The sequence below is a fragment of the Dermochelys coriacea genome, chromosome 5 (assembly GCF_009764565.3).
Source record: "Dermochelys coriacea isolate rDerCor1 chromosome 5, rDerCor1.pri.v4, whole genome shotgun sequence".
NCBI classification, from domain to species: domain Eukaryota; kingdom Metazoa; phylum Chordata; order Testudines; family Dermochelyidae; genus Dermochelys; species Dermochelys coriacea.
This window is the reverse complement of record NC_050072.1, coordinates 73,060,945-73,086,640: the sequence shown is the minus strand read 5'-3', so window position 1 is coordinate 73,086,640 and position 25,696 is coordinate 73,060,945. Positions and strand designations below refer to the sequence as shown.

Sequence of the window (25,696 nt, the reverse complement as noted above, 5' to 3'; positions counted from 1 at the left end):
CAGTCAGGTGAGAGGATATAGGTTTTTAATAGGGTTAAGTGAACAACTATGGCTGACTCAGCCACCCTGTCATTCTAATTTGTTCAAAACTGGAGATGGACACATATATTTTGACTAATATTAAACCCACTGAAAGATTGTGAGTTTAAAAAAGTGTGTCTCAAACTCAACGTTATTGATTGTGCTTTCCATTGGGAAGAGTAAATACATAAAAGGAACAGGGTGAAACAATCATTAAAAACACAAGGGAAAAATTAACCAGTGAGGACCATAATAAAGAGAGACCATTAAAAAAAAGGGGGAAAGGTGGAGTTGAGAAAAATTCTAATCAAATTATATTATATATATATATACATATACACACACACACACTGTGACGGGGCAAGGCCAGATGGCTATGGAAGAGTAGTCTTATTGGGATCTGGGAAATGGGTGGGCAAAGCCTATCCACTGCTAAAGGATCCCCCCCAGCCTATAGGGAGATCCACAGGGCCTAGATACCCAAAAAATTCCGGGGGACAACTAATGAAATAACAGGGACAGGAGTGTGGCCAAAGGGTCAAACGAAGGGAACCGGACGGGGACACCGAGCAGAGAACCCCGGACAGCACCCACTGCTCCTCAAAGGCGTCATGGGAGTCAGAGGACGCCGCCCAGAGCAACTGTGCCCGGATACATGAACGGACCGAGGATCGGAAATAGGCCCCACAATCACAGGAGACTCCATCGGCCAACCTCCTCACTCTGGTTTTATAGATGGCCATTTTAGCTAGGGCCAGGAGGCGGTTGACCAGGAGATCCCATGACTTTGTGGGGCCACGGATAGGGAGTGCATAAATAAGGTGAAGGGAAAAGTGCAACCAAAAGCGTAATAAAATATTGGTGAGGAGCCGGAATAGGGGCTGCAGCCTGGCACACTCCAGGTATATGTGTGCCAGGGTTTCCCTCACGCCGCAGAAGGGGCAAGTGTCTGGGATTGAGGTGAACCACGCCAAGTACACGCCCGTGCTCACGGCTCCGTGAAGGAGCCACCGACATCCCCGGCAGGCCTCGGGTCTAAGGCGGAGTATAGGCTGGCCCACCGGGGCTCTTCACCCTCCAAAGGTGGCAGGAGGTCCCGCCATTTTGTATCGGGCCGGGACATGAGGGTGAGGGCATGAAGGGTATGGAGCACGAGCGTGTATAGATGTTTTCTTAGTGCGGTTTGAAAGCAGACCAGCTGCATCTCGTGCAGCCGGCTTCCAGTGAAGGGGTGAGGGGATCGGTTGGGTCCATGGGGCATGGGTCCAATTAAAAGGTCCGGCGGGCCTGGGGTAGCGGGTGGGTGGGGCGTGCCCTCGTGCAGGACCCAATCGAGATAAACCCAAACAGCGGGTGGCAAAGTGGCCTTCACCTCCTGAAGGCTATGGAAGAGGAGTCTTATTGGGATCCGGGAAGTGGGCGGGCGAAGCCCGTCCACTGCTAAAGGATTCCCCTCAGCCTAAAAGGGGGATCCACAGGACCTAGATGCTCAAAAAATTCCGGGGGACAACTAATAAAATAACAGGGATAGGAGTGCGGTCAAAGGGTCAAACAAAGGGAACCGGACGGGGACACTGAGCAGAGAACCCCGGACAGCGCCCACTGCTCCTCAAAGGCGTCAAGGGAGTCAGAGGACGCCGCCCAGAGGAACTCTGCCCGGATACGTGAACGGACCGAGGATCGGAAATAGGCCCTACAGTCACAGGAGACTCCATCGGCCAACCTCCTCACTCTGGTTTTGTAGATGGCCATTTTAGCTAGGGCCAGGAGGAGGTTGACCAGGAGATCCCGTGACTTTGTGGGGCCACGGATAGGGAGTGCATAAATGAGAAGGTGAGGGGAGAAGTGCAACCAAAAACGTAACAAGATATTGGTGAGGAGCCGGAATAGGGGCTGCAGCCTGGCACACTCCAGGTATATGTGTGCCAGGGTTTCCCTCACGCCGCAAAAGGGGCAAGTGTCTGGGATTGAGGTGAACCACGCCAAGTACACGCCTGTGCTCACGGCTCTGTGAAGGAGCCACCGACATCCCCGGCAGGCCTCGGGTCTAAGGCGGAGTATAGGCTGGCCCACCGGGGCTCTTCACCCTCCAAAGGTGGCAGGAGGTCCCGCCATTTTGTATCGGGCCGGGACATGAGGGTGAGGGCATGAAGGGTATGGAGCACGAGCGTGTATAGATGATTTCTTAGTGCGGTTTGAAAGCAGACCAGCTGCATCTCGTGCAGCCGGCTTCCAGTGAAGGGGTGAGGGGATCGGTTGGGTCCATGGGGCATGGGTCCTATTAAAAGGTCCGGCGGGCCTGGGGTAGCGGGTGGGTGGGGCGTGCCCTCGTGCAGGACCCAATCGAGATAAACCCAAACAGTGGGTGACAAAGTGGCCTTCACCTCCTGAAGGCTATGGAAGAGGAGTGGGAGATAGATATATTAGCTCCAGGCTAAACAAATCCCTGGTTCCAGGATAAGTGAAATGGCAGCTGCTCCAGGTCAATTAAGACACCTGGAGCCAATTAAGAACTTTCCAAAAGGCAGGGAGAAGGCTAGGTTGACTGGGACACATGAAGCCGCTCAGGGGCTAGCTGAAACTAGTTAAAAGCCTCCCAGTTAGTCAGGTGGGTGTGCATGTCAGGAGCTCTGGGAAGAAGTTGCGTGGTTGGAGAGGCTGAGTAGTACACACCATATCAGGCACAAAGAAGGAGGCCCTGAGGTAAGGGTGAAGTGGAGCTTGAGGAAGTGAGAGCTGCTGTGGGGGAGGTAGCCCAGGGAATTGTACATGTCATGTTTCTAAAAGGTCAGCTACCATAGTTGGTACTATTAGGGTCCCTGGGCTAGAGCCTGGAATAAAGGGTGGGCCTGGGCTCCCCTCCACCACACCTTTGCCTCCTGATTAATCACCGAGACTGGGAGACAACAGAGACTGTGCAAGGAAGGATAACTTCTCCTCACCTCCGTCACTAGCTTATGATGAAAATGGCTCAGTAGACTGTGACCCTTGTCTCTAGAGGAAAAAAGGGTTATGTGGAGGGTCACAGTGAGCCTCTGAGGCTAGTGAAATCTGCCAGGAAACGCGGGCCCCACAGAGGCAAGGACAGAGCTTTGTCACAATACACACACGTACTATATATAGGCCACCCACTTGTTTCTAAGGGGTTGTTGTTCTTTCTCCAATATATAGATCAGACCTCTCATCAGCTAGAAGAAGCTCATCTCGCAGGCATTTGCCAGAGGATGTCTAGGAGACATTTATATGAATATAGGAAGTGCTATACAGCATTAGACCAATAGTCCTTCCTGTGTGGCATTCTGTCTCCTCTGGCGGTCAAAACCAGATGCTTAATAGGAAGATATAAGACATAGCACATTCTGGACAACCCATAGGCAACATATTTTCCTAACCCCAGCAATTTGTGTTTCTCTTATGCTCTGAAGCATGAGGATTTATATCCCTCATGCATTTTTAAGTCTATCTTGTAAATTTTCTCATTATTCCAAAGTCTATAAGTGCCTAAGTCTCTTTTGAAAAAGGGACTTTTAAAATGACTACTTCCTTGTTTTAATTGCCAATCTGTAAAATTAATTAATGTTTGTAAGGTGCTTAGACATGAGCTGTTACAGTTCATAGATAGTCTGCAGATAAAGTGGTAAGTGGATCAATGAAAGCCACTCCTCTTCCCTCCCTGCTTGTTCCCTATGAGTGGATAAATGGAAAGAAGATTTGATGATATATGCTATCGCATGAGCACACCGAAAGTCAGCAGAGAACATGTAAAAGAGAAAGAAAGCAGAGAATAGCAAAGTTAAGTAAATGGACAGAACAAAGGAAAAATATGCATACTGTGTCAAAACATGGTGTGAAGAATCATCAGGGGCTGGGGCAACCACCAATACATCCCAAAATGGCTCCAACAGCAGGCAACAAAAAGGGTGAGAAGTACTGGTTTATAACATTTTGTGCACTACAGCAACAGAAGCCCACTTTTCATCAGCTGTTGAACATCTCCCATGATAATTTCATAATGTCACATGATGCTGGAATCCATCTTAAATCTGGTACTTTTCCATTTAGAAGGAGGGGTGGGGACCCAGAAAGACAAAGGATTCCTGCCTTGTGCCAAAGCTATAAAAGGGGGTGGAGCAGGACAAAAGGGCAGCCAGTCATGAGAAAACCCCTAGTTACCACCTAAGATGGCTGCTGGAACTAAAGAAGGACTGTACCAGGGGAAAGGATTGGGCCCAGACTAGGAAGGAATCTAGTCTGTAAAAGAAGCTTATAGGAATATCTCTGAGGATGAGATATTACCTGTAATCAGTTTCTTAAGGTATTAGGCTTAGACTTGCATGTTTTTGGTTTATTTTGCTTGGTGACTGACTTTGTTCTGTCTGTTACTTGAAACTACTTAAATCCTACTTTTTATATTTAATAAAATGACTTGTTTATTAATAGACTCAGAGTAAGTGATTAATACCTGGGGGAGAAAACAGCTGTGAATATCTCTTTATCAGTGTTATAGAGGGAGGAAAATTTATGAATTCATCCTGTATAACCGTCATACAAAGTAAAACAGATTTATTTGGGGTTTGAATCCCATTGGGAACTAGGTGTCTGGGTGCTGGAGAGGTAACCTGCTGAGTTGTTTTTGGTTAAAGTCTGCAGCTTTGGGAGCATGGGATAGACCCTGGGTCTGTGTTGCAGCAGGCTACTGTGGCTGGCTCAACAAGACAGGGTTCTGGAGTCCCAAGCTGGCAGGGAAAATGGGCTCAGAGGTAATTTCAGCACATCAGGTGACAGTCCCAAGGGGATCTCTGTGACCGAACCCCTCACACTGTCCAGGTCCACTCTTGGTTCCCTTTGCCTTGTGTTTCACCCACTTTAGGGTAATTCAGAGTCCAGTCCAAAAGACAGGAAAAACATAGTCTAGTAGCCTGTGCCAGACCCTCACCCTTCATCCGGGACATGTCATTTTTGACCTCTTTCAGTCTGTAACTCTGCCCTTCTCCTGTTGGTCTGGAGAAGAGTTAGGGGAACCCGGGCCTGCAGTCTCCTCTGGGTTCCAGCCCAGGGACCCTGTTTTAGACAGGCAAGGATTGTTCCTTCAATTAAGCACTGCTTCCTTGTGCTACTATGATCTTTCCTTGCTTGTCAGCTCCTTCTCCAGGTCTGAATGCCATTATTCCCACTATGGATTTGTGGCTCCATGCAGCTTCTTTCCAGGTCTGAACCACATCCCCCAAAAACTGCAGACTTAACTGAAAACAGCTTAAGAAGTGCTCCTGTCTCTAGCACCCAGATACCCAGTTCCCAATGGGATCCAAACCCCAAATCTGTTTTACTCTCTCTAAAGCGTATACAGGGTAAACTCATAAATTGTCTGCCCTCTAACACTGATAGAGAGATGTGCACAGCTGTTTGCTCCCCCAGGAATTACTTACTTACTCTGGGTCAATTAATAAGCAAAAAGTGATTTTATTAAGTATAAAAAGAAGGATTTAAGTGGTTCCAAGTAATAACAGACAGAACAAAGTAAATTACCAAGCAAAATAAAACAAAAACACACAAGCCTAATACAGTAGGAAACTAAATGCAGGTAAATCTCACCCTCAGAGATGTTCCAATAAGCTTCTTTCGCAGACTAGACTCCTTCCTAGTCTGGGTCCAGCAATCACTCACACTCACATCTTTTAGGCATCTCTTTGGGACAGAGAGGCTTTTGAGCCAGCTGAAGACAAAATGGAGGGGATTCCAGGGTCTTTTATATTTCTCTTGTGGGCAGAAACCCCTTTGTTCTCCTGTGGAAAATCAGAGCAACAAGATGGAGTCCATAGTCACCTGGGCAAATCACATCTATGAATGATTCAGTTTTTTGCAGGCTGAGGCTATTGTTTACATGTTAATTTGAACGTTCCCAGGAAAGCTCAGATGTGGATTAGCATCTCCCAAAGACCATTATCAGTTAAGTGTTTCTTGATTGGGTACTTACTGAGAAGAGTCCTTTCTCAAGAAGCTGACCAAATGCTTCACTGAGGCTACTTAGAATCAAACAAATACATAGTCAATATTCAAAACTTCAAATACAAAAATGATAAACATATACAGATAGCATAATCATAACCAGCAAATTACAACCTTTCCATAGATACTCCACTTGGCCTCCTCTGTACAAGGACTGGTGCAACCATTAAGACCCTGGTTACAACAATGATCTAGACAGTCACAGTTTGTCAATAACATCACACATTCTTATATTATAAGACTAATACCTATTTTGAGCAAAACTAAAAATACATGTGAACTGGTCTGGTCTCCAGCTATGAGTTTGTCAGTTCTTAGTGAATGCCTGCAGTCTGGGCAACGGCTGGCATCTAGTTTGTTAGCATCACAGTTCAGGCAGTTTCTCATTCAGTCTCCTTAAGGCAGGAGTCCCCCAGCTCTCCTCCATGGACCTGGACTTTCTCCTACAACTGATTTTTTTTGTTTATAGTTCCACATCCCGTATACTATATCACTCTTCTCTATGTATTTCTAACAATTGCTTGTGTCTGTACCATGTTTGGGGTTTAGCTTTTCAGTATATAGCACTTATTTACGGCTTTGCTACTTCTTGGGTTCGACAATCAGCAGGAATCTTGACCTTCAGACTAAACTAATAGAGAATCAGAAAAGCAACTAAGAATTTCAGACTATTACAGAGACGTGCATGGAATAGCAGCAAACTATTGACTAAGGTGAAGATGCAAATCTATGAGACTTGTGCCATCACCCCTACTTTATTGTTCAGAAACATAGACTATATATGCTAGGCATATCAGAAGACTGAACAGCTTCCACATGAAATGCCTGAATAAGATTCTGAAAATAAAGTGGGAAGACAAAATACCAAATGCAGAGATGCTGGAGCGAACAGGACTGATACACTTAGAAACCACTATGAAGAAGAAGAGTTTGCGATGGCTCGGTCATGTCACGGAAGAGACCATATCCCCAAGACTATTTTGTACATAGAGATTTGGGATGGCCCTAAAAAGCAGAGTCCCCCTTTATGGCAGTATGTGTGCAAAAATGGTATGAAGTCATTTAACATCAATGTAGAGAAGAGCGTACAAAATCCCATCCAATTTGGAGGGAATATCTGGCACAGATCCTAGAGAAGAAGGCCAAAGGAGCAACACAGAGTGGCTGATACTCTGCAGGACTTGAAATTCCGTTCTTTGTTGATGCCCAGGAGCTCACAGGGTTGGAATGCTGCATTCTGCCCTCAAAACCACTCTTACATGAGGTGACAATTAGTTAAAATCTCCATGAAGTCAACCTGCCCTTTCTCCCAGTGGTTTGGACCAAGGAAATTTGACAAAAAAACCTGCAACATATAGTTAACATTTCACATGCATGAAGAGGGAAAATTAAAAGCTTCCACAGCAACTGTAACTTGGCCACATTACACATCGTAACATTACTCAATAAATATTCCATATTTAAGACAGCAGGTTTTTCCTTCTGAGCATCCATTTACGCCTAACATCCAATTGGTCAAGTTACAGTTGCTGCTGAAAATATAACTTTTTGAATTTTTGTCTATGTCTTTAAAAAGACAAGCCCAGAAAGATCCAGCGATGATGACTTTGTTTCTTTGTGTTTAGAATATAATTTGCATCTTCTTCTTGGGCTTCTTTGTTCCTGTAAAATATGAAATTGCCAGGTATTTTAGTCCTTACAAAAGTAAATACTAATTATATTATGACTGTGACAATAATGGGAGAAGTACAGGAGAGTACGCTGCATTAACTGTTTTAATAACAACTATTTTTCACAATATTGTTAATATGCCCTGAGAACACCTTTCTCCCTTTTGTCCTCCTCAGGTTCTAAACTGTTTTGTGTATCTGACAGAGGTAACTGTACTTCAAGCATACAAATCCCTAATTCAGGGATTCCCAAACTGTTTGACAACTGTGCCAAATTTGTCAGACTACAGCCATACCATCCAAGTATATACCATCTTCAGGTATGGTCTCATTTGTTGTAAGTGCTTGAGTAGGTATCTTTCAAAATGTACTGGATTCTGTTCACAGATAGGACCTCTGATGCTGGGAACCACAGGATGCATACAAAAGGGAGCCTCTGAGTGCTGCAATACTCATTGCCCCTCCATCCCCTTTGACTTGCCAGGTACGGAGAAGGCAGAACAGTAAGAAATGGGGAACAGCTGCTATCAGGTAGACTGGAATCTGGTTAACAAATGCAGCTAAAGAGTGAGGGGGGTGATGCTCTCTGCTACTTGCCAATAGCCCACCTATTTGCAATCTCTCCACAGAGGGATCAAGCAGTTCATAGGAAACTATCACCTGTCTATCACCAAAATATCACCTAAAAGATCAGTGAACTCCAAGTGAGTATACGTAGTAAATGGGAATGATTAGACACAAGTGGGAACTTTTGGAGAGTGCAAGTTCATAACACCCCTCAGAAGGGCTCCATCTCACTAGTTTTCTCTCTTGTTTAAAAGGACACTTAATTTAGAACTCACACTTTCTTATTTTTGTATATGACACCTCAAATTACTATGACTGAAAAACACAGAGGAAAAATGTTTCTATTTTCCCCTCCCTTTGCTTACTTTGTGGATTGCTCTTTGTGTATAGTCACTTTATCTACTTCCCCTGTAAAAATCAGTTGAAGCCACACTTTCAGGAGTCAGAGTAGCAGCTGTGTTAGTCTGTATCCGCAAAAAGAAAAGGAGGGCTTGTGGCACCTAAGTGAGCTGTAGTTCACGAAAACTTATGCTCAAATATATTTGTTAGTCTAAGGTGCCACAAGTCCTCCTTTTCTATTTTCAGGAGTGGTCACTGTTTTTTTGTTCACGTTTTTGGCAGCCTAACTTGAGACACTTGGGACTTGATTTTCAGACGTTCTGAGTAAATGCAATTGCTAGAGCCCTGTGTTTTCTGCAAATGTAAACTACCAGAAAACAAAATGAAACACCAACAGAAAACAAAAAACTTTCCCCACAGCAGCAGCTCCTGTCCCATGCAGATATTGTGATTTGGCACGAGTGCCACTCAGATTAGCCCATGCATTCCTCATTCAAATTTTGCCTGCCTCTCTCTCCATCCCCTGATCACAACGGAAGTGTGGCTAGGCCAAACGTGAGCAGCACTGTGACCCTGTGCCTCAGGTGGCAAAGCCCGGGGCGTGGAGCCAGCCGCCCAGCCCGGTAAGAATGGAGCCACCACCGCAGGATGAGTGCTAGGCAGGCTCCCATCTTTGGGGCAGGAGTCGATCATGATCAAATGAAACGCTCCCCCAAAACCTCCAAAAACTATAACCCCCCAAACCCATTTAATTCGGACCCCAGAGCCCCTTCCCACAGCCTGAACACCTCGCCCCAACCCTCTGCTCCAGCTCTGAGCCCCTCCCACACCCCTAACACCTCATCCCCAGCTCCCTTGGGTTGCTGCCATCAAGGCTCAAGGGTGCGGCCGTCGCTCCGCTTCACCCCGAACCGCCCCGGCTTCACTGGGCCGGGTCCCGCGGCGGGCGCTCCGGACAGGGCAGGGAGAGCAGCCGCCGCCGCAGCAGCAGCGCGGCCCCGGACAGGCAGCTGGGCAAGGCGCCCAGTACAGCAGCGGCCGCGGCTCCTGCGCATTCCTCCCCCCTCGCGAACGCGCCTGAGCCCAGCTGCAGCGGCTGGAAAGTGCGAGCCGGCCCGTCGCGCGCTCCCCCGGCGCCTTCCAGGCCAGAACGCGAATCCGGGGCTCGGGAGCCGCCGCGCTCGTGCGCGAGGAGGCTGAACGCCCGGGCTCTCCAACCCCGGCTGGCCTTGCGCCGCCGCTCGCGAGTCGCGGCGGGGAGGGCTCGTGCGGAGTGAGGGTCCCGAGCACCGCGGGTTGCGCTGCCTACTCCAGCTCCTCCTTCTCCTCCTCTTGAGCAGAGCCGCATGATGGCGGCAGCTGCGGCCGTGGTGGTGGAGGTGAGCGTGAGCAGCACCGGGAGCAGCAGCAGCGACACGTCCAGCACCGGCGAGGAGGAGAGGATGAGGCGCCTCTTCCAGACCTGCGATGGCGATGGGGACGGTTACATCAGCAGGTAAGAGCCGCAAGGGCAGGAAAGGGCTTGTGCAGCTGGGCTCAGGGTTTCCCCTCTTCGCCCCCCAAAAGTGGCATCGCAAGTTCTCAGCAAGTTTCTCGGGAGAGTTTGCAGTAGTTTGCAATCAGCAGCATTGTGCACGGGAGCTGTCTCTCCCAGTGCAATAGGGGCAGGCTGGACTGGACCATCCTTTCTCAGCTCAGTTTGTGGGGCTAGTAGTTTGTTAGTCTTTCTTTTGGGTGGTTCTGGACATCATGGTTAGTGATTCTTCTCTCTTGCAATAACTTCCTGAAGATGGTGGTAAGAAGAGATCGAGCCCTTTTTAGCATTGAAGTAGATCAGAGAGCCCCTTCAGTTTCTGCGGGAGCAAGAGTCTGCTCTGAGGGCGGGATGCTTGCACTGTCCTGCTACTATGGGCAGCAGCCAGGGAGGTGAATTCACATGAACTCCTAGAAGTTAGAGATGTACAAGTCCCATCCACTCAATCATTCTGCCAGTGCAGAGTTGTTCCTAAGTAACAGGGTACATGATGATGCTCCACCAGTATTCAAACTTCACAGCACAACATTTGGGCAAATCATTTGCCTGAGGTCTACAGCATGAGAATATCAGCAATGAAGGTATAGCAGGCATTTTCTTCTGAAATGTTGTGTCTGATTTGGTGTTCTGTTCCAATTTTCTGTGTTGAGATAGTGAAATTGGTTCACAGTGTCTTGCTTCTTATGTGGATGACTATCCTTTCCATTAGAATAGCAGGGATTAGCTGAAAGTTTAGTACATCAGCACTAACAAATGGATATTTAGGAATCAAGGTGGGTTCTGTACTCACAGCACGTAGTTGCTAATTGCCTGCGTCCAACATTGTTTTATAATATTTTAACAGGTTTGATTTTTATTAATATTTCTATTAACACAGACAAGGTAACTTCCACGTGGCCCACGAAGATTAAACCACATCAGTTAGATGTCTTCTTTACTCTAAGGAGTCCAATGGCACCTTAAAGACTAACAGATTTATTTCAAAGTAGCAGCCGTGTTAGTCTGTATTCACTGTAGTTCACGAAAGCTTATGCTCAAATAAATTTGTTAGTCTCTAAGGTGCCACAAGTACTCCTTTTCTTTTTACAGATTTATTTGTTATTCAGGGTGCCACCGGACTCCTCGTTGTTTTTGTGAATACAGGCTAACATGGCTACTCCTCTGATTCTTTAACATGTTAGACAAGTGGTATACGGTAAACTTACAAAATTGTTGTAACTTAAAAATTCCTTTGCTCTTCAAGCACATACAGTTTTGGCTGTGTCTTTCTTGAGACCCTGTTCTTGCAACTGTGTGTGCATGGGTGACTCTTGTACCCACACAAAATCAATTTAAGGATCAGATAAGATCTTCATGGCAGTGATGATGAGGTTTAACTATGTTATGTACAGCACTGAGCATATTGTTGGAAATACGTATCACACTTTTATATGTTCCTACATCGGTAGTTAGCAGCAATCTGTTTTAAGCAGGAGAGGACTAGTGGCAGGGTGTTTTCTGTAAGGGGCATTTACATTTTTTTAAATAAGCTTTCAGAATCAGGATAGGATTTTCAAAGGTGGTGGGGACCTGCAGTTCCAAATTAATTAAGTAGGAACTGCAGGTGCTCTGCACTTCTGAAGAGTTGGGATGTAAGAGAAAGTTATTAGTCTAGGCTAGGAGCTCCTCTGAAACCTAAGAACATGAGGCTGAACAGAGGCCAAGTGAGCTATAATTTTCAATGCAGTTTGAGATTAGACAATTGTTGAGAATCTCAAATACTGTGCATCAGTAAATAATGGGACTTTATATCTGTAGGTTAGTTTAAAAAGAGTCATCTTACATTAGTCATTTTGCCATTTTAATCTTATCTAATAGACATCCTGAGTATTTTTTCGACCAAGGGGCTATTTTATCAGTGGTGATTCTGAAATTAAAATACTGAAAATGTACACTTTTGTGTATACCAGTGTGTCAAGTTCAGTAAAGATGATATTTTCCTTTTTGGGTGTATGCCATATTAATAGACATTATTTTGCCTGTCAGAAAATTTGAAACACTCGTTTACAATATATGTTACCTGATTATAATATGCTATCTCATCTATACCCTTACTACTTTTTTTTTCTGATTATGTAAACTGAAGTGGGATTTAATCAAATACAGTAGTTAGTGTACATAAAACTTGCTAATGGAATGTTACTATATTGCTTTATGTGGACAATTAGGGGACACTAATGTGTCCACCAAACCGGACTGCTGTATTTTAAATTAAACTTTCCTCCTATTCATCACAAAAGCTGGGAAACAGTTTTAATTAAAGAGAAACAAAAATTACATCATGAAGCAATTGAAAGTAACACGAAAGAGAGAACTATAAAAAAAAAAATTTAAAGCTGAAATCTTTCCAGAAAAATAGAATCACACTGAACACAGCGACAGCTAAATGGAAATGTTAGGAGGAATGAAAAGGAGACCAAATTGGTGTTCTTTACAGAACCTCTCTCCCCCTCTGAAGAGCTAGAAAATAGCTCTCTAAGTTTAGGATCATCAGCCTTTCAAGATGATTGGTGAAAAGGATGATAACTTAATTTATAATAGACCGACTTCAAAAATGTTAAATGAAAGTGCATTTCTAGGCCATTCATGAGAGAATCAGTGAATTGTATGTTACAGTCACAGCTCGTTCTAAATCTCACCCAAGAGCTATGAGGGTTGAGCTTCTAAAATTCTAAGAACTGGAGTAGGAGGGGCACTGGAATACATCAGGAAACAAATATAGCACAAAAGAGCATGGTTGAAAGCCAGAGTGGCGGTATTAGGACCATTGTTGATGGTTGTTAACTTACTTTGGGATGGGGAGTGTACTTTCAAGTGAGCAGTGGTATGGCCTGGATCCAAAAGCAATAACATAGATATCTATCTTCTCTTAAACCTCATATTTTTAGGAGGATGATCAAGGTATCTTTGGCGAGGTATCTTTGGCAACATCTGGAGTCATCTGATTTTTCTTGACCCCTATCAATTAGGTTTTAGTCCTGGGCACATGGCACAGATAGATACTATATTTATTTCCTTGGATACTGATCTTGGAAATGGAATGCATCCCTTTCTTGGCATTGCATACTATCTGATCTTTTCCGCTAATATACTTTATGGCAAATTGTGTATGCAGGAGTGGGTTTGGCTAGTGGTTCTTAGACATTTTCATAGTGTGCGCCATCTGCAGAGAGGTTGTCTCTCAGACATTTCCTTCACTCTCACAATAACATAACATCCATGTGTCACTCTGTAGCAATTGTTTACACGAAAAATAACATTAGGAAAGTGTTTGGTATTTTATCTCCTTTTAATGTAATAAGTGTTTTGTCCTTTTTGCAATATTAATTGCACTGTCTGCTTTTGCTCTTAATTTAATCATATCCTCCTATCTATACTTTGCTGCGCTTCTTTCTATCCATATAGTTCAGTCATGCATCCGATGAATGCATGAATGCATCCGATGAAGTGAGCTGTAGCTCACGAAAGCTTATGCTCTAATAAATTTGTTAGTCTCTAAGGTGCCACAAGTACTCCTTTTCTTTTTGCGAATACAGACTAACACGGCTGCTACTCTGAAACCTGAGTTCAGTCATGGTCCTCTTTCCCTCTGCTTTCCTGGACATGCTGCCTGGCTTCCCATTGTCTCTTGCCCTACTTCTCTGGACTTTTTCTTTGCTTCCTTTGCCCACTGGTGACTCTGGTTCCTGAGGGTAATTCCTGTTTCCTTGCCATTTCTCCTGTAGCTCTAGTAGAGGCAGAGCTACTTTTACAGGCCTGCAGTTCAGCTTTGTAATAAAGATTGTGGACATCTGTTAGAAGCAGCAAGAAACAAAGAAGCACAGCCAGCACCCTGTCACCCCCAGCCAGCTCTCTCTGGGCCACTGGTGGTCACAAAGTGCAGTTTCAGAACTGTTAGACTTTTCCTCTTTTGAGCATCCGTTTTTGAGAAGTTTTTAATTTATTTTAAATGTAACAAAGATCTCCGCCCCCCCATTTTGCAACTGTTGTTCAGTATAGTTTATAACAATTGAAAATACGCACACAATAGCCATTCCACTGGCAGCCCTGAAGTTTATTCAGTCTTTTGCTTTCTAACTAAATGCCTCCAGAAGAGCATTTGTAAGGTTGCTGCTTGGTTTTAGAACTCCTCTGAAACTTCAGAGATCTTGTGGGAGAAAAAAAATCTGTATTCTTGCACTACAGGCAGGCGGTTTTCCATTGTATGCATCTTTATTAAGTGTATCACATGGGGAGATGAGCTATTTGCATTTATAATGAAGTTATATATGGAGTCTCAGTTGTGGAAACTCTGTGTTGTCCATTAAACCGAAAACCTCTATAAATATTAGCAGGGAAGTAGAGGCACATATGGAGATAAAGGGCACCTCCTGAGAGAACAGTTAATTGCCAGTCTCTGAATAGTTAAGATGACATTTTAAAATGATTGATAAAGGCATAATTGCTAACTGTGCCATTGATTATTGATGACTGAGACTAGGAAGAAGTCAAAAAATGAGGTGAAGAATTTTAGGAGCTCATCTATACGAGTTGTGTTCTTTAGCAACTTAGACCCATTTTACTTCAGTACAGCAATGTTTACAAACTAAAAAAAGTATAAACAAAATGCTTCAATTTTAACTTGGCCAGCATGTTCTATTTACTTCTATTGTGTTCACTTTTTCAATGGAGGACAAGTACTTAGGACCCTTTTGGGAGCTCAGCAATAATGATGTTACTTTGTGAATATTGTTTATGCAGGATATTTTTAGGACCAGTCCTGCCTTTGTTAAAGTCGCTGGGAGCTTTTGTGATTTGCCTCATTGGGAGCAGGATTCAGGCCTTTAGGGTTGTTCATATAAAGACTCTATTTTTACTTATTTCTACCCTGTTAACTGAATTATATTTATTAATAAGGATCTGTTAGTTGAATAATACACAGCTGTAACAGTTTTAGTTTTGCTTTTATGAGTTTTTGAGAGGCTTTAAAAACATTACAGATGTGAAAATGTAGTGTATTGAACATCTCTTCTGAATCACAGAGTCAGCTCATTGGTGAGGACACCTGTAGTGTGTTGTTTCTTTTATAAGGTCAACATATGTGGCACTTGTGACTGTTGATGAGGAAAGAGAGAATGCTGTTCAGTTTTCACAGGTGGTGGAGTAGATTGATGGTTCCTTTTGAAACTTGATGGCCATGTAGTTTTATTGTGTTCTGGGGGTGGGGTGAGGAAGCGAGAAGTGAGCTGGGGGGTTGAGGAGGCGAGCGGTGGGTGGACGGGGTGTGTGTGTGAGGAGTGAGCAGCAGGGTAGTGGGGGGGGTGAGGAGACAAGTGGTGAGGCGAGTGGCGGGGGCCTGGTGGAGGAGTAAGGAGGTGAATGGCGAGCCAGCAGCAGGTAACAAGGCGGGCAAGGGAGTCTGGCTGCGAGCGGGGGAGTGATGAGGCAGGGGAGTGATGAGGTCTGGCTGAGAGCGGAGGAGCAAGAAGGTGAGTGGTGAGCCACCAGCGAGTGGTGGGCTGGTAGGTGTCTGTGGCAGGGGAGTGAAGAGGCGAGCGGCAGGTGGGGGAGTGAGGAGGGACAGAGGAGGTGAGTGGTGGGTGGGAGAGTGAGGAGGAACACAGGAGGCAGGTGAGGGATGAGGAGGTGAGTGGCAGGTGCACGAGCAGCGGATGGAGCCCCCCCTTTGGGGAGGCTAGCCCCCAACTCCACCCCTTCTGCCCGCGCTCCCTCCCCCCGGCAGCTGGAGCCCCGAGACCCCCTGCACCTGGAGCCACAAGCTGCGGCATGGGGAGCCCCGGGCTGGCTGAAGCCCGGAGTGCCCCCACCTGCCCGGAGGAGCCCTGGGCTGGCTGAGCCCGGAGCGTCCCCACCTGCCTAGAGGAGCCCTGGGCCAGCTGCAGCCGCAGCTATGCATCCTCTCCCCTCCCCAGACCCAAACCCAGATATATTTTTCATTATTATTTGGAGTTCTATTATGTCAAAGCATTTTAAAATTTACTTCAGAATTGTTATACAGACAACCACTTTTACCAAAAAAGCAAAAGAAACAATAATAAAAAAGACAAGAACAGGCAAAGCACCTTATTTGTGTTTCTATTCTGTTAGGTCCAGTAAAGAACAGAGATAACTGTGCATGAGTTTTATTATTAAGTCTTCAAAAAAAAATCCCAAAACCTTACATAAATAAATTATAATGATTTGGATGTATATATGTGCATATTATTTAATTAGCTTTAGGAAAAATCAATAATTTTAGGAAAAAGTATCAGTGCGGCCACCAGCATCTTGAGGAAGGGGTACAACACCTGGATGTCATTCCAAAAAGAATCTTCAGTACCAAACACTTTAGTGTTCAGATTACAGGCCATGGTCCCCCATTTCTTGCTGAGTGTTGTGTTGAAGGTTTTGAACACTTTTTCGTTTCTTGTGTTCCGGGGTGGGAAGGACTTCCAGAAACACCTTGCTTCTCTTGCCGTATGTTTCTCCTTCAGCTTTTGTGCTCAGTTGAGCTGAGATTTTGGTTGTCAGGATCCGATAAACACCTGTTATTGGCAAACGTGTTGGCAGGAGTCGGAGAAAGCTCCAGTGTTTTTGGTGTGTCACACAGTGATTCCAAATTTTCAACAATCAACATCACCCTGGTGGGCAGAATCTAGCGGTCATTTTGGTTTTTTGCTAGTCTCTTCAGAGTTTCTGCTTTAGAATCAACAAACTCAGAATGACCTAGGAGATGCATTCGGACACTCCACATGTTATTTACATGACAGGCAGCGAAATACAAGCTCATCCACCGATGTGGCACAACAGGGGTAGTTTAATCGGCAGCTGGCACTATATAAAACAAAGCCTTCAACTTGTTTGCTTGCTTGAAAATGGCCCCAAATCCAGTGATGCAAGATTTCATGTCTTTCATTTCTTCTGTGGCAGTAAGTGCTGACAGTGCAATGTTAATCAGATGAGCAGGACAGGTAATACGTACCAGTTCTGGTTTCGGATTGCATTTAATCTCCTGTGCAAACTTAGCCATGAAAGAAGCAGAATCTGTTAATTGTGGCCACGTTTTCCCAAATTAGTTCATACATCTCAAGCATGTCAGTTATTGCTGCATCAATAAAACGGCTGTCAGCAGAAGGGATGAATGTCAGATCAGCACAAAACAATGTGGGTTTATTCTCTTTGAAATAAAAAAACAAAAACAAAAGGCCCAGAATCGGATGATCCAAGCTTCAGGAGACTTGTCAAAAATCAGGTTAGACATCACATTTCCATCAATTCATTCCATCAGTTTAGATACTAAAACATCTTATGAGTGAGGTTGTCTGCATTAGGAAGGGTTTTTGTTGCTGGACAGTGTTATGTCACAAAGTCACCGATAGGCCCCTCTGCAATTAACAGTGGTTGGCAAAACAAAGAGCACACACAAATTCATTGACACAATCGTGCTGTGTCCTCTTTCATTATAGCCCTGGTGGAAGCGCCTGATATTGACTGTTAATCCTGAAGGTCACTTTCTTCTTTAAGCTTCTTGTGTCACTTGCTTTCAACATTCTCCTTTATTCTGTCAGCGCGAGCACCGACCTTCATGCTCCAGTACTGGCAGCTCAATGCATCCTCTTCATTCTCATCTTTACTTTTCTTGAAAATGTCTAAGCACTGATTTCCTTGTTGGTATTTGGGCATAGGTTTGCCTTCTCACCCCATGTTTATCTTTTTTACCTGATCTATCCGTAACCCCCAAGGAGCTTACCTAGGTTCCTGGGGCTCTGTGTACTTGTAGTTCAGGGAGAGGCAGCTGTCCCTGGTAGAAAGAGGGAGCCAAGGGCAGACGTGGAGTCTGCTTGGCAACCCAGAGGAGGAGGAGAGAAACTATGTAGAACAGCAGGGGGCCCCTGTTGGTTGAGGAAAGATTGCAGGCATGCCTGCTCAGAAGAGGGGGCAGAGTGAAGTGATTGATAAGGAAAAGCCTGGGAAGAAGAGCTAGCCTCAGGGCCGGCTCCAGGCACCAGTGAACCAAGCAGGTGCCTGGGGCAGCAAATGTAAAGGGGTGGCAGGACATCGGGCTCTGGGGTGGCAATCCGCCCTCGGCGGCGACGGGAATTCGGCGACCACTCCGTCACAGTGCGTTTCGCACTCGGTGACAATTTGGCAGCGGGGACACAACTCTTCTTTGGTCGGTGGCAACGATTTGGTGGCCGCACCATCACTCTGTCTCTGTGTTCGGCAGGCAGGATTCCGCCTCCCCGTTCAGCAGCAAGTTTGGTTTTTTTTTGCTGCTTGGGGCAGCAAAAACGCTGAAGCCGGCCCTGGCTAGCTTGACCAGTAGGGAGTGAGAAACCCTCCCTGGGAGCCCTGGATGAGGGAGAAGCCATTTTGGGGGTAGTCTGGAGCCAGCCACAGAAAGGGCAGGACTGGTTGTGTGGGGATCCAGAAGAAACCAGGCATGACCGTCCAAATCCTTAAGGAGCTGGGCACTAAAGGAAGTAACCAGGTGAATAGAGGGCAATATATATCTTTATCTGTGGAGGATTGATTGTTTAAATTCAGTGTCGTACTAAATGGACGCACAGAAATAGTCAGGCAGCATCTCCTTGTGAGCCAATCATAGTGCAATATTGTTGTTTGATTTTTTTCAATCTCCACCGTGTGTGTGTTCTGTGTTTTACATTGTGGAATGATTTCTATCTAAGAGTTGCAGGACACACAAACCGTGTAAAGCTTCAGGGTTTAACAAAAATAAGTACCCGAAAATGCACTGAGTGAATTGATAAATGGGTGTAAATCAGTAAAAACTGAACTCCTTTAATAAAAATACCTAGTAATTTATCAGTGAAAATCAGTAAAAACTGAAAACGCAGCAAGCTAGTCATCCTGTAAGGTAGACAAACGCAGAGATTAAGAAACCTGCCTGATACCTAGTTGGTACAGGTCATTAAAACACATGGTGAAAGAGAGCTTCCTTTGACAGTGATTCTCAGAAGCAGCTCCTTAGGAAACTTGTCTGACTTGTCACATTACCTGAATGGAATTAATAGTTATGTAGACCTGTGAACACTCACTGGCTGTACCATCAGAGTGACACTTCCATATTTAATGGGCTGTAGTAGTCCTGCCTCTCCAGTTCGTCCCGTGTCTTGAGTGCCCATAAGCACTTGGGAACTCTGCAAAGTCTGTGGTTGTGGACCACATGTACAGTTTTTAAAAAAAATCTCATTTAAGGGGACATTGTGAACTTTTAAAAAAAGTTTTATCTGAACACGCATTTCCTAATTTTTCAGTGTCTGGTTTTTTTTAACTTGTATATTAATTTTAATACATATTTATAATGTAGTTATAGCTTAATAACATTTTTATCATGGAATAAAGATTTAGGGTGAAATCCTACCTGCCCTGAAGTCAGTGGGAGTTTGTCAATGACTTCAGTGGAGCCAGAACTGTAAACGGTATAGTCAGGCAAGTAAACAGAATAGTCAGGTTTGAAAAAGTGCACCAGATAGTTACTGGCTGGAAGGCTAAACCTCCTTGCTAGAGACAGAGATGAAATTTGAGGATGGGTGGCTCCCACAAGTGATGTAATAAATCCAGTTTCTCTCTCACCCCATGCAACTGGGAAGGTGAGGAGGGCTGGGATTTCTGCTAGGGTGGTGTCTCTAGTTTTTTCTTAGGGGCTCCATCTCTCATAATAGCTTCGTTGATACATTTAAAAATAATCTTTCTCTAGTTGCTGGAAGAAAGACAGAGCTCTCTCCTGTCCAGAGCCTCCTCTCTGTTGGCAAGGGGAGGGTCTCCATTACAGTACTCCTAGGAATCTAGAGCCTCCAAAAGAATTTTAATTTTAACCTGTCTTCGTTACCAGGCAAATTATTTGTAGCACTGGTTCAAGGAGATCTATTGCTGATCGTAGTTTCCAGCAAGGTGTACGTTTCTATAGATTTTCCTAGCCAACCATTTTTCTTTTTGTACCTCTCCATAGAGGCTTGTCTCTTATGGTGTCATCTTGCATTCAGTCCTTGACCTCTCTTCTGTCCATCTATATTAGTCTGGTTGGTCATCTTTTTAAATTTAGACATTAGTATAATTTCTGTGCAGATAATAGAACCCCAAAACTCTTACCTGTTTTGGCTCTCTACTTTCTGACTGTTTCAGTTTCATTAAATCATGTCTCTGCCATAACTTTACTCACTGTAAACATAACTGATATTCTAGTACTTGGTCTGCTTGGTCTTCAGTTAATATTCTGTCACCATCCTTTCTCTTCTCAAATTTTATATTCACTCTTACTGTCAGGAAGCCCTAAACTCTATTGCCTCTTGCATTTTGGAGTTCTGTAAATCTGCTTGTATAATAGCCTTTTTTAAAAATACTGTCTACATAATACTCTTTCTTAATCCCTTTCTTTGCTGAAACCTTTATTTCTGCATTCATCTCCCCTCATACTGACTGCAATAATTCCTCCTTATTTGCTTTCTAGGGCTGTCAAATGATTAAAAACAATAATTGCAGTATTTTAAAAAAGTTGCAAAAAGTCCTGTGCCACAGGACTCTTTGCTGCTTTTACAGATCCAGACTAACATGGCTACCCCTCTGATAAAAAAAAAGTTGTAATTAATCGCAGTTTAAACACACTGTTAAACAATAATCGAATACAAAGTGTACCGTGTTCATGCTATGTTATTGTTTTTATTATAAATATTTGCACTGTAAAAAAGACGATAGTATTTTTCAGTTCACCTCATTCAAGTACTGTAGTTAAATCTTTATTGTGAAAGTGCAACTTACAAATATAGAATTTTTTTTTTGTACATAACTGCACTCAGAACCAAAACAATGTAAAACTTTAGAGCCTACAAGTTGAAACATGAAGGGGCATACGAATGCTTACATATCTGGCATGTAAATACTTTGCAATGTGGGCTACAACAGTGCCATGCAAACTTCTGTTCTCACTTTCAGGTGTTGTAAATAAGAAGTGAGCAGCATTATCTTCTGTAAATGTAAACAGACTTGATTGTCTCAGTGATTGGCTGAATGAGAAGTAGGATTGAGTGGACTTGTATGAGGTGAATTGAAAAATACTATTTTTTGTTTTTTACAGTGTAAATATCTGTAGTAAAAATAATATAAAGTGAGCACTGAATTCTTTGTACAGGACCTCCTCACTTAAAGTTGTAGTTACGTTCCTGAAAAATGCGACTTTAAGCAAAATGATGTTAAGCGAATCCAATTTCCCCATAAGAATTAATGTAAATGGGGAAGGGGGGGTTAGGTTCCAGGGAAAATACACACACACACACACACACACACACGCAGTATAAGTTTTAAACAAACAATTTAATACTGGTACACAACAATGATAATTGTGAAGCTTGGTTGAGGTGGTGAAGTCAGAGGGTGGGATATTTCCCAGGGAATGCCTTACTGCTAAATTATGAACTAGCCCTCAAGGGTTGTTAATGTAGCCTCGCACTCTACAAAGCAGAAGGAATGAAAGGAGGGGAGACAGCAGAGCAGACAGAGACACACACCCTGTGTGTGTGAGAGATAGAGATGCATTTCCCCTTTAAGTATGATGATCCCTGTCTTAAGTACACTGCCTTGTTAATCAGATCAGCAAGCTGAGACCCACCTCAGCTGCTGCCTCCAGAACTGTCGTGTGTCCCCCCTGCTCTATGGAAGATGGGATAAGTTGGGTGCAGGAGTGGGGGTGGCGGGAGACACCCTGACAGTAGCCCCTCTCTTCCCCCCTGCACAGCAAGAAGGAGGTTCAGGAGCAGCTCCAAGGCAGAGGGCAGGAGCAATACATGGCTGTGGGGGAGGGACAGCTGAACGGCCCGCAATTGATAGTCTGCTGGGCAGTTGCTGCACAGGGAACTTAGGGGAGCGGGGTGCTGATGGGGGGCTGCCATTCCACCCTGGTTCCAGTCCCCCACTAGCTAGCTGCAAGGCCTGCTCTTCCTGCAAGCAGTGGACAAAGCAGGTGGCTGCCAAACGACATGAGAAGGGAGCTTTGCACAACTTTAAACGAGCATGTTCCCTAATTGATCGGCAACGTAACAATGAAACAACCTTACCCTGGACTACTTTAAGTGAGGAGTTCCTTTACACTGTGTTCTAACTGAAATCAATATATTTGAAAATGTAGAAAAACATCCCAAAATATTTATAATAAATTCAAATGGGTATTCTGTTGTTGTTTAACGGTGCTATTAAAACTGCGATTAATCACAGCTTTTTTAAAATCTAGTTAATTTGTTTTGTGTAATTGCATGCATTAACTTTGATTAATTGACAGCCCTAATGCTTTTTGTAAGCTCCAGTTCCCTGTACTTTTTTTGTCTAAATTTGGTGGTCCTTTTCATCCCTACTGTTCTTATGTGCTTTATATGTAGTTGAACATACAGATTAATACTGAACATGAATCGTTCTTTTGTCAACTTGAATGATACAACGCAATTTTTTTTAAATGGCTACTCTTGTTAATGTGCTTCAAATATTGTTGTTGATTAAGAGAAGAACAGAAATATCCGTTAAAAGCATGAAACCACAACTTTAATAAAATGGTCCAAATTCATCTGTGTAATTTCTTTGGTTTGTGGACTGATTCCCTGGATAAATTTGGTCATTGGGTTGAAGCTATTTGTGGTACTTGAGATTCAAATTTGTGTTTTGTCTAGCATAACAATATAGCATGTCAAATTGACATAAAGTTACAGTTTTTGGAAGATAATTAAATGACTCATGTCTTTGTAGTCCACTGGAAAAAAACTGAAAAAGTATTTATTACTTTAATTTGGGTTTCATGCTTTAATTCATGTAAATTCCTGTATTAATTAGGTTGAACTTGATCTATTTAGAAGACTGTTAATTTTATTAAGAATTTCTGTAGGTGGAAGAAGTATTGTCTTGTAATTTAAACCCCAGAACTGACCTGCGCGGAATGGTTTAAACAAACTGATGAGGATTGTACTCCTGATTCTAATAACTGGTGAATATTTAAACAAAATAATCTTCCAATGTGTGTGTGTGTTTAGCCGTTTTTGTTGTGTAGAAGCTACAATATTTTATTCTAGGTTCCCTCCCCACTCTGAACTCTAGGGTACAGATGTGGGGACTCACATGAAAGACCTCCTAAGCTTATTTCTACCAGCTTAGGGTAAAAACTTCCCCAAGGCACAAATCCTTCCTTGTCCTTGGATGAGTACTGCTGCCACTACCAAGTGAGTTAGACAAAGATTCAGGAAAAGTACCACTTGGAGTTCCTGTTTCCCCAAAATATTCCCCCAAGTCCCTTCACCCCCTTTCCTGGGAAGTCTTGAGAATAATCTGCCAACCAGATAGGTAAACAAGGTGAGCACAGACCAGACCTTTGGGTTTTTAGGACACAAAAAAACAATCAGATTCTTAAAAAACAGAACTTTATTATAAAGAAAAAAAAGTAAAAGAAGCACCTCTGTAAAATCTCTGTAAAATAATGCATCCGATGAAGTGAGCTGTAGCTCACGAAAGCTTATGCTCAAATAAATTTGTTAGTCTCTAAGGTGCCACAAGTACTCCTTTTCTTTTTGCGAATACAAACTAACACGGCTGCTACTCTGAAACCTGTAAAATCAGGATGGAAGGTAATATTACAGGATAGTAAGACTTAAAACACAGAGGATTCCTCCCTCGGCCAAACTTCAAAGTTACAAAAAAACAGGGATAAACCTCCCTCTTAGCACAGGGAAAACTCGCAAGCTAAAACAAAAGATAATCTAACACATTCCTTGCTATTACATCTAATATTACAGAAATAGTAAGTATCATTTCAGTAGGAGCTGGATTACTTGCTTGGTCTTTCTCTGTCTCGGAGAAAACACACAAGCCAAAACAAAAACCTTCCCCCACAGATTTGAAAGCATCTTCTCTCCTTATTGGTCCTTTTGGTCAGGTGCCAACCAGGTTATCTGAATTTCTTAACCTTTACAAGTAAAGGAGGGATTTTATGCTACCCTTAGCTGTAGGTTTATGACAGACAGTTAGATCTCTTCCTTAAAGACTTCATGGTTCACCAGTGTAGTGATTGCAGACTCTGTTGTTCTTTGTGTATGAACACTGATTTCTTGTGTGTAAGCCTCTGTATAGAACTCTTTTCTCTTTTTTTTCTCTCTCTCTCCCCCCCCCCCCGCCCTTTGAACCATCCTTTAGAATGTGGGAGTTCATTTCATTTCTGTAGTATTAAATGTACAGTTACATTTTTTAAAACTACTTTAATCAAACTGCCATGAAATGCTCTCAGTGCAGCATAGACCTAATATTATATGAGAGAGACAAGGTGGGTGAGGTAACATTTTTAATTGGACCACCTTCTGTTGGAAGTTACAAGCTTTTGAGCTTCGCAGAGCAGGGGAAGGAAACCCGTTTCTGAGCTAAATACAAGTTAACATGTGTTAACATTTTATGCTTAACAATATGTCCCAACTTGCATTTAGCTCAGACACTCTCATATCTTGGGACTAACATGGGTACACCACCACTGCAAACTTTTATAATATGATTCAGTTATTGTTCTTTCATGGTCTAGAAGGGGCAGAGGAAACATGTATTAAAGCAGCTCTATACTATAAGGTTAAAATAATGCTTCCCCTTGCAATGAACCCAAGAACACAGGCTTTGCAAATGGATCTAAGAGAGCTTGAAGGAGGAATTCTTCTCCTGGAAATCATCAGCTGGTTGCACAGCTACTATGCTGCTTCAGTTGTAGCTTTTATTGATTCCTTTGAGATAACTGTGACCTGTTTCCAAGGTATCCACCATCTGCACTAAGTTGCTACTTAGTCCAAAGCATGGGACACAGTGATTAAAAGAATGATCATTTGGCTGCATTTTGCTGCAGCTGAGTTAGAGACTGATGAAGCCCTGAGGTAGGGGACATCTTTAGGGGATCAAGACAAACATATATGTGAGCATGTTGTAGGTTGTGACTGAAGGCTTTGCAAAAGCTGGAGGGTGTTTGCAGCTTTGCAAAAACTGGAGGGTGCTGTGCTGGAACTTTCAGCAATAAAAAGAAAATCCTGGCTCTGTCTGTAAACTTATTAATATAGATGGTGGATTTGAAGGCAATATTTCTGGGTCCTAGTGGTGGGGAGGAGCATAAGGTGCAGAAAAAGATAAGATTTATATCTTCTAAGCTTCCATTGAACATACAGGTGCCAAATATACCAGGGGATAGCAGCAATGAACATTCACGTGGTTTTAGTGCTTTTCATTCAACACAGTGATCGAGTGACGTCAAAAAAATAGTCAGTTATGGCACTGTATGAATTAACAATCTGCTGGAGAGTGCCTTACCTCAGTGGCTGCCTCTAAAATTACACTAAAATATCATCAGATACACAACATGCACATGCATGTTTAAGAAAGCTTTTAATTTTCAGGCTCTTCTGCCTTTCAGGATATATTGCAGTTGGTGGAAGAACATGGGTTTTCCACAATAAATTTAATCATAACAACAGTTTATATTTAATCATATAAACAGTGAAACACTCTTGAGATTTGATGCACA

The 25,696-nt window shown here is 43.5% G+C and overlaps 1 protein-coding gene across 4 annotated transcripts in view; it reads left to right on the top strand.

Annotated features, from left to right (window-relative positions):
- Positions 1 to 9,466: 9,466 nt before the first annotated feature.
- Positions 9,467 to 25,696, top strand: part of MCC (MCC regulator of WNT signaling pathway) — a 355,688-nt gene continuing 339,458 nt past the window's right edge. Inside the window, exon 1 of one of the 4 annotated variants that reach the window (XM_043514732.1) lies at positions 9,467 to 10,098. In XM_043514732.1, coding sequence (XP_043370667.1) covers positions 9,950 to 10,098 — 149 coding nt within the window. In that variant the 5' untranslated portion in view covers positions 9,467 to 9,949. The remainder of the gene's footprint in view (positions 10,099 to 25,696) is intronic. The other 3 variants (XM_038402671.2, XM_043514734.1, XM_043514733.1) reach the window with 3 other exon arrangements.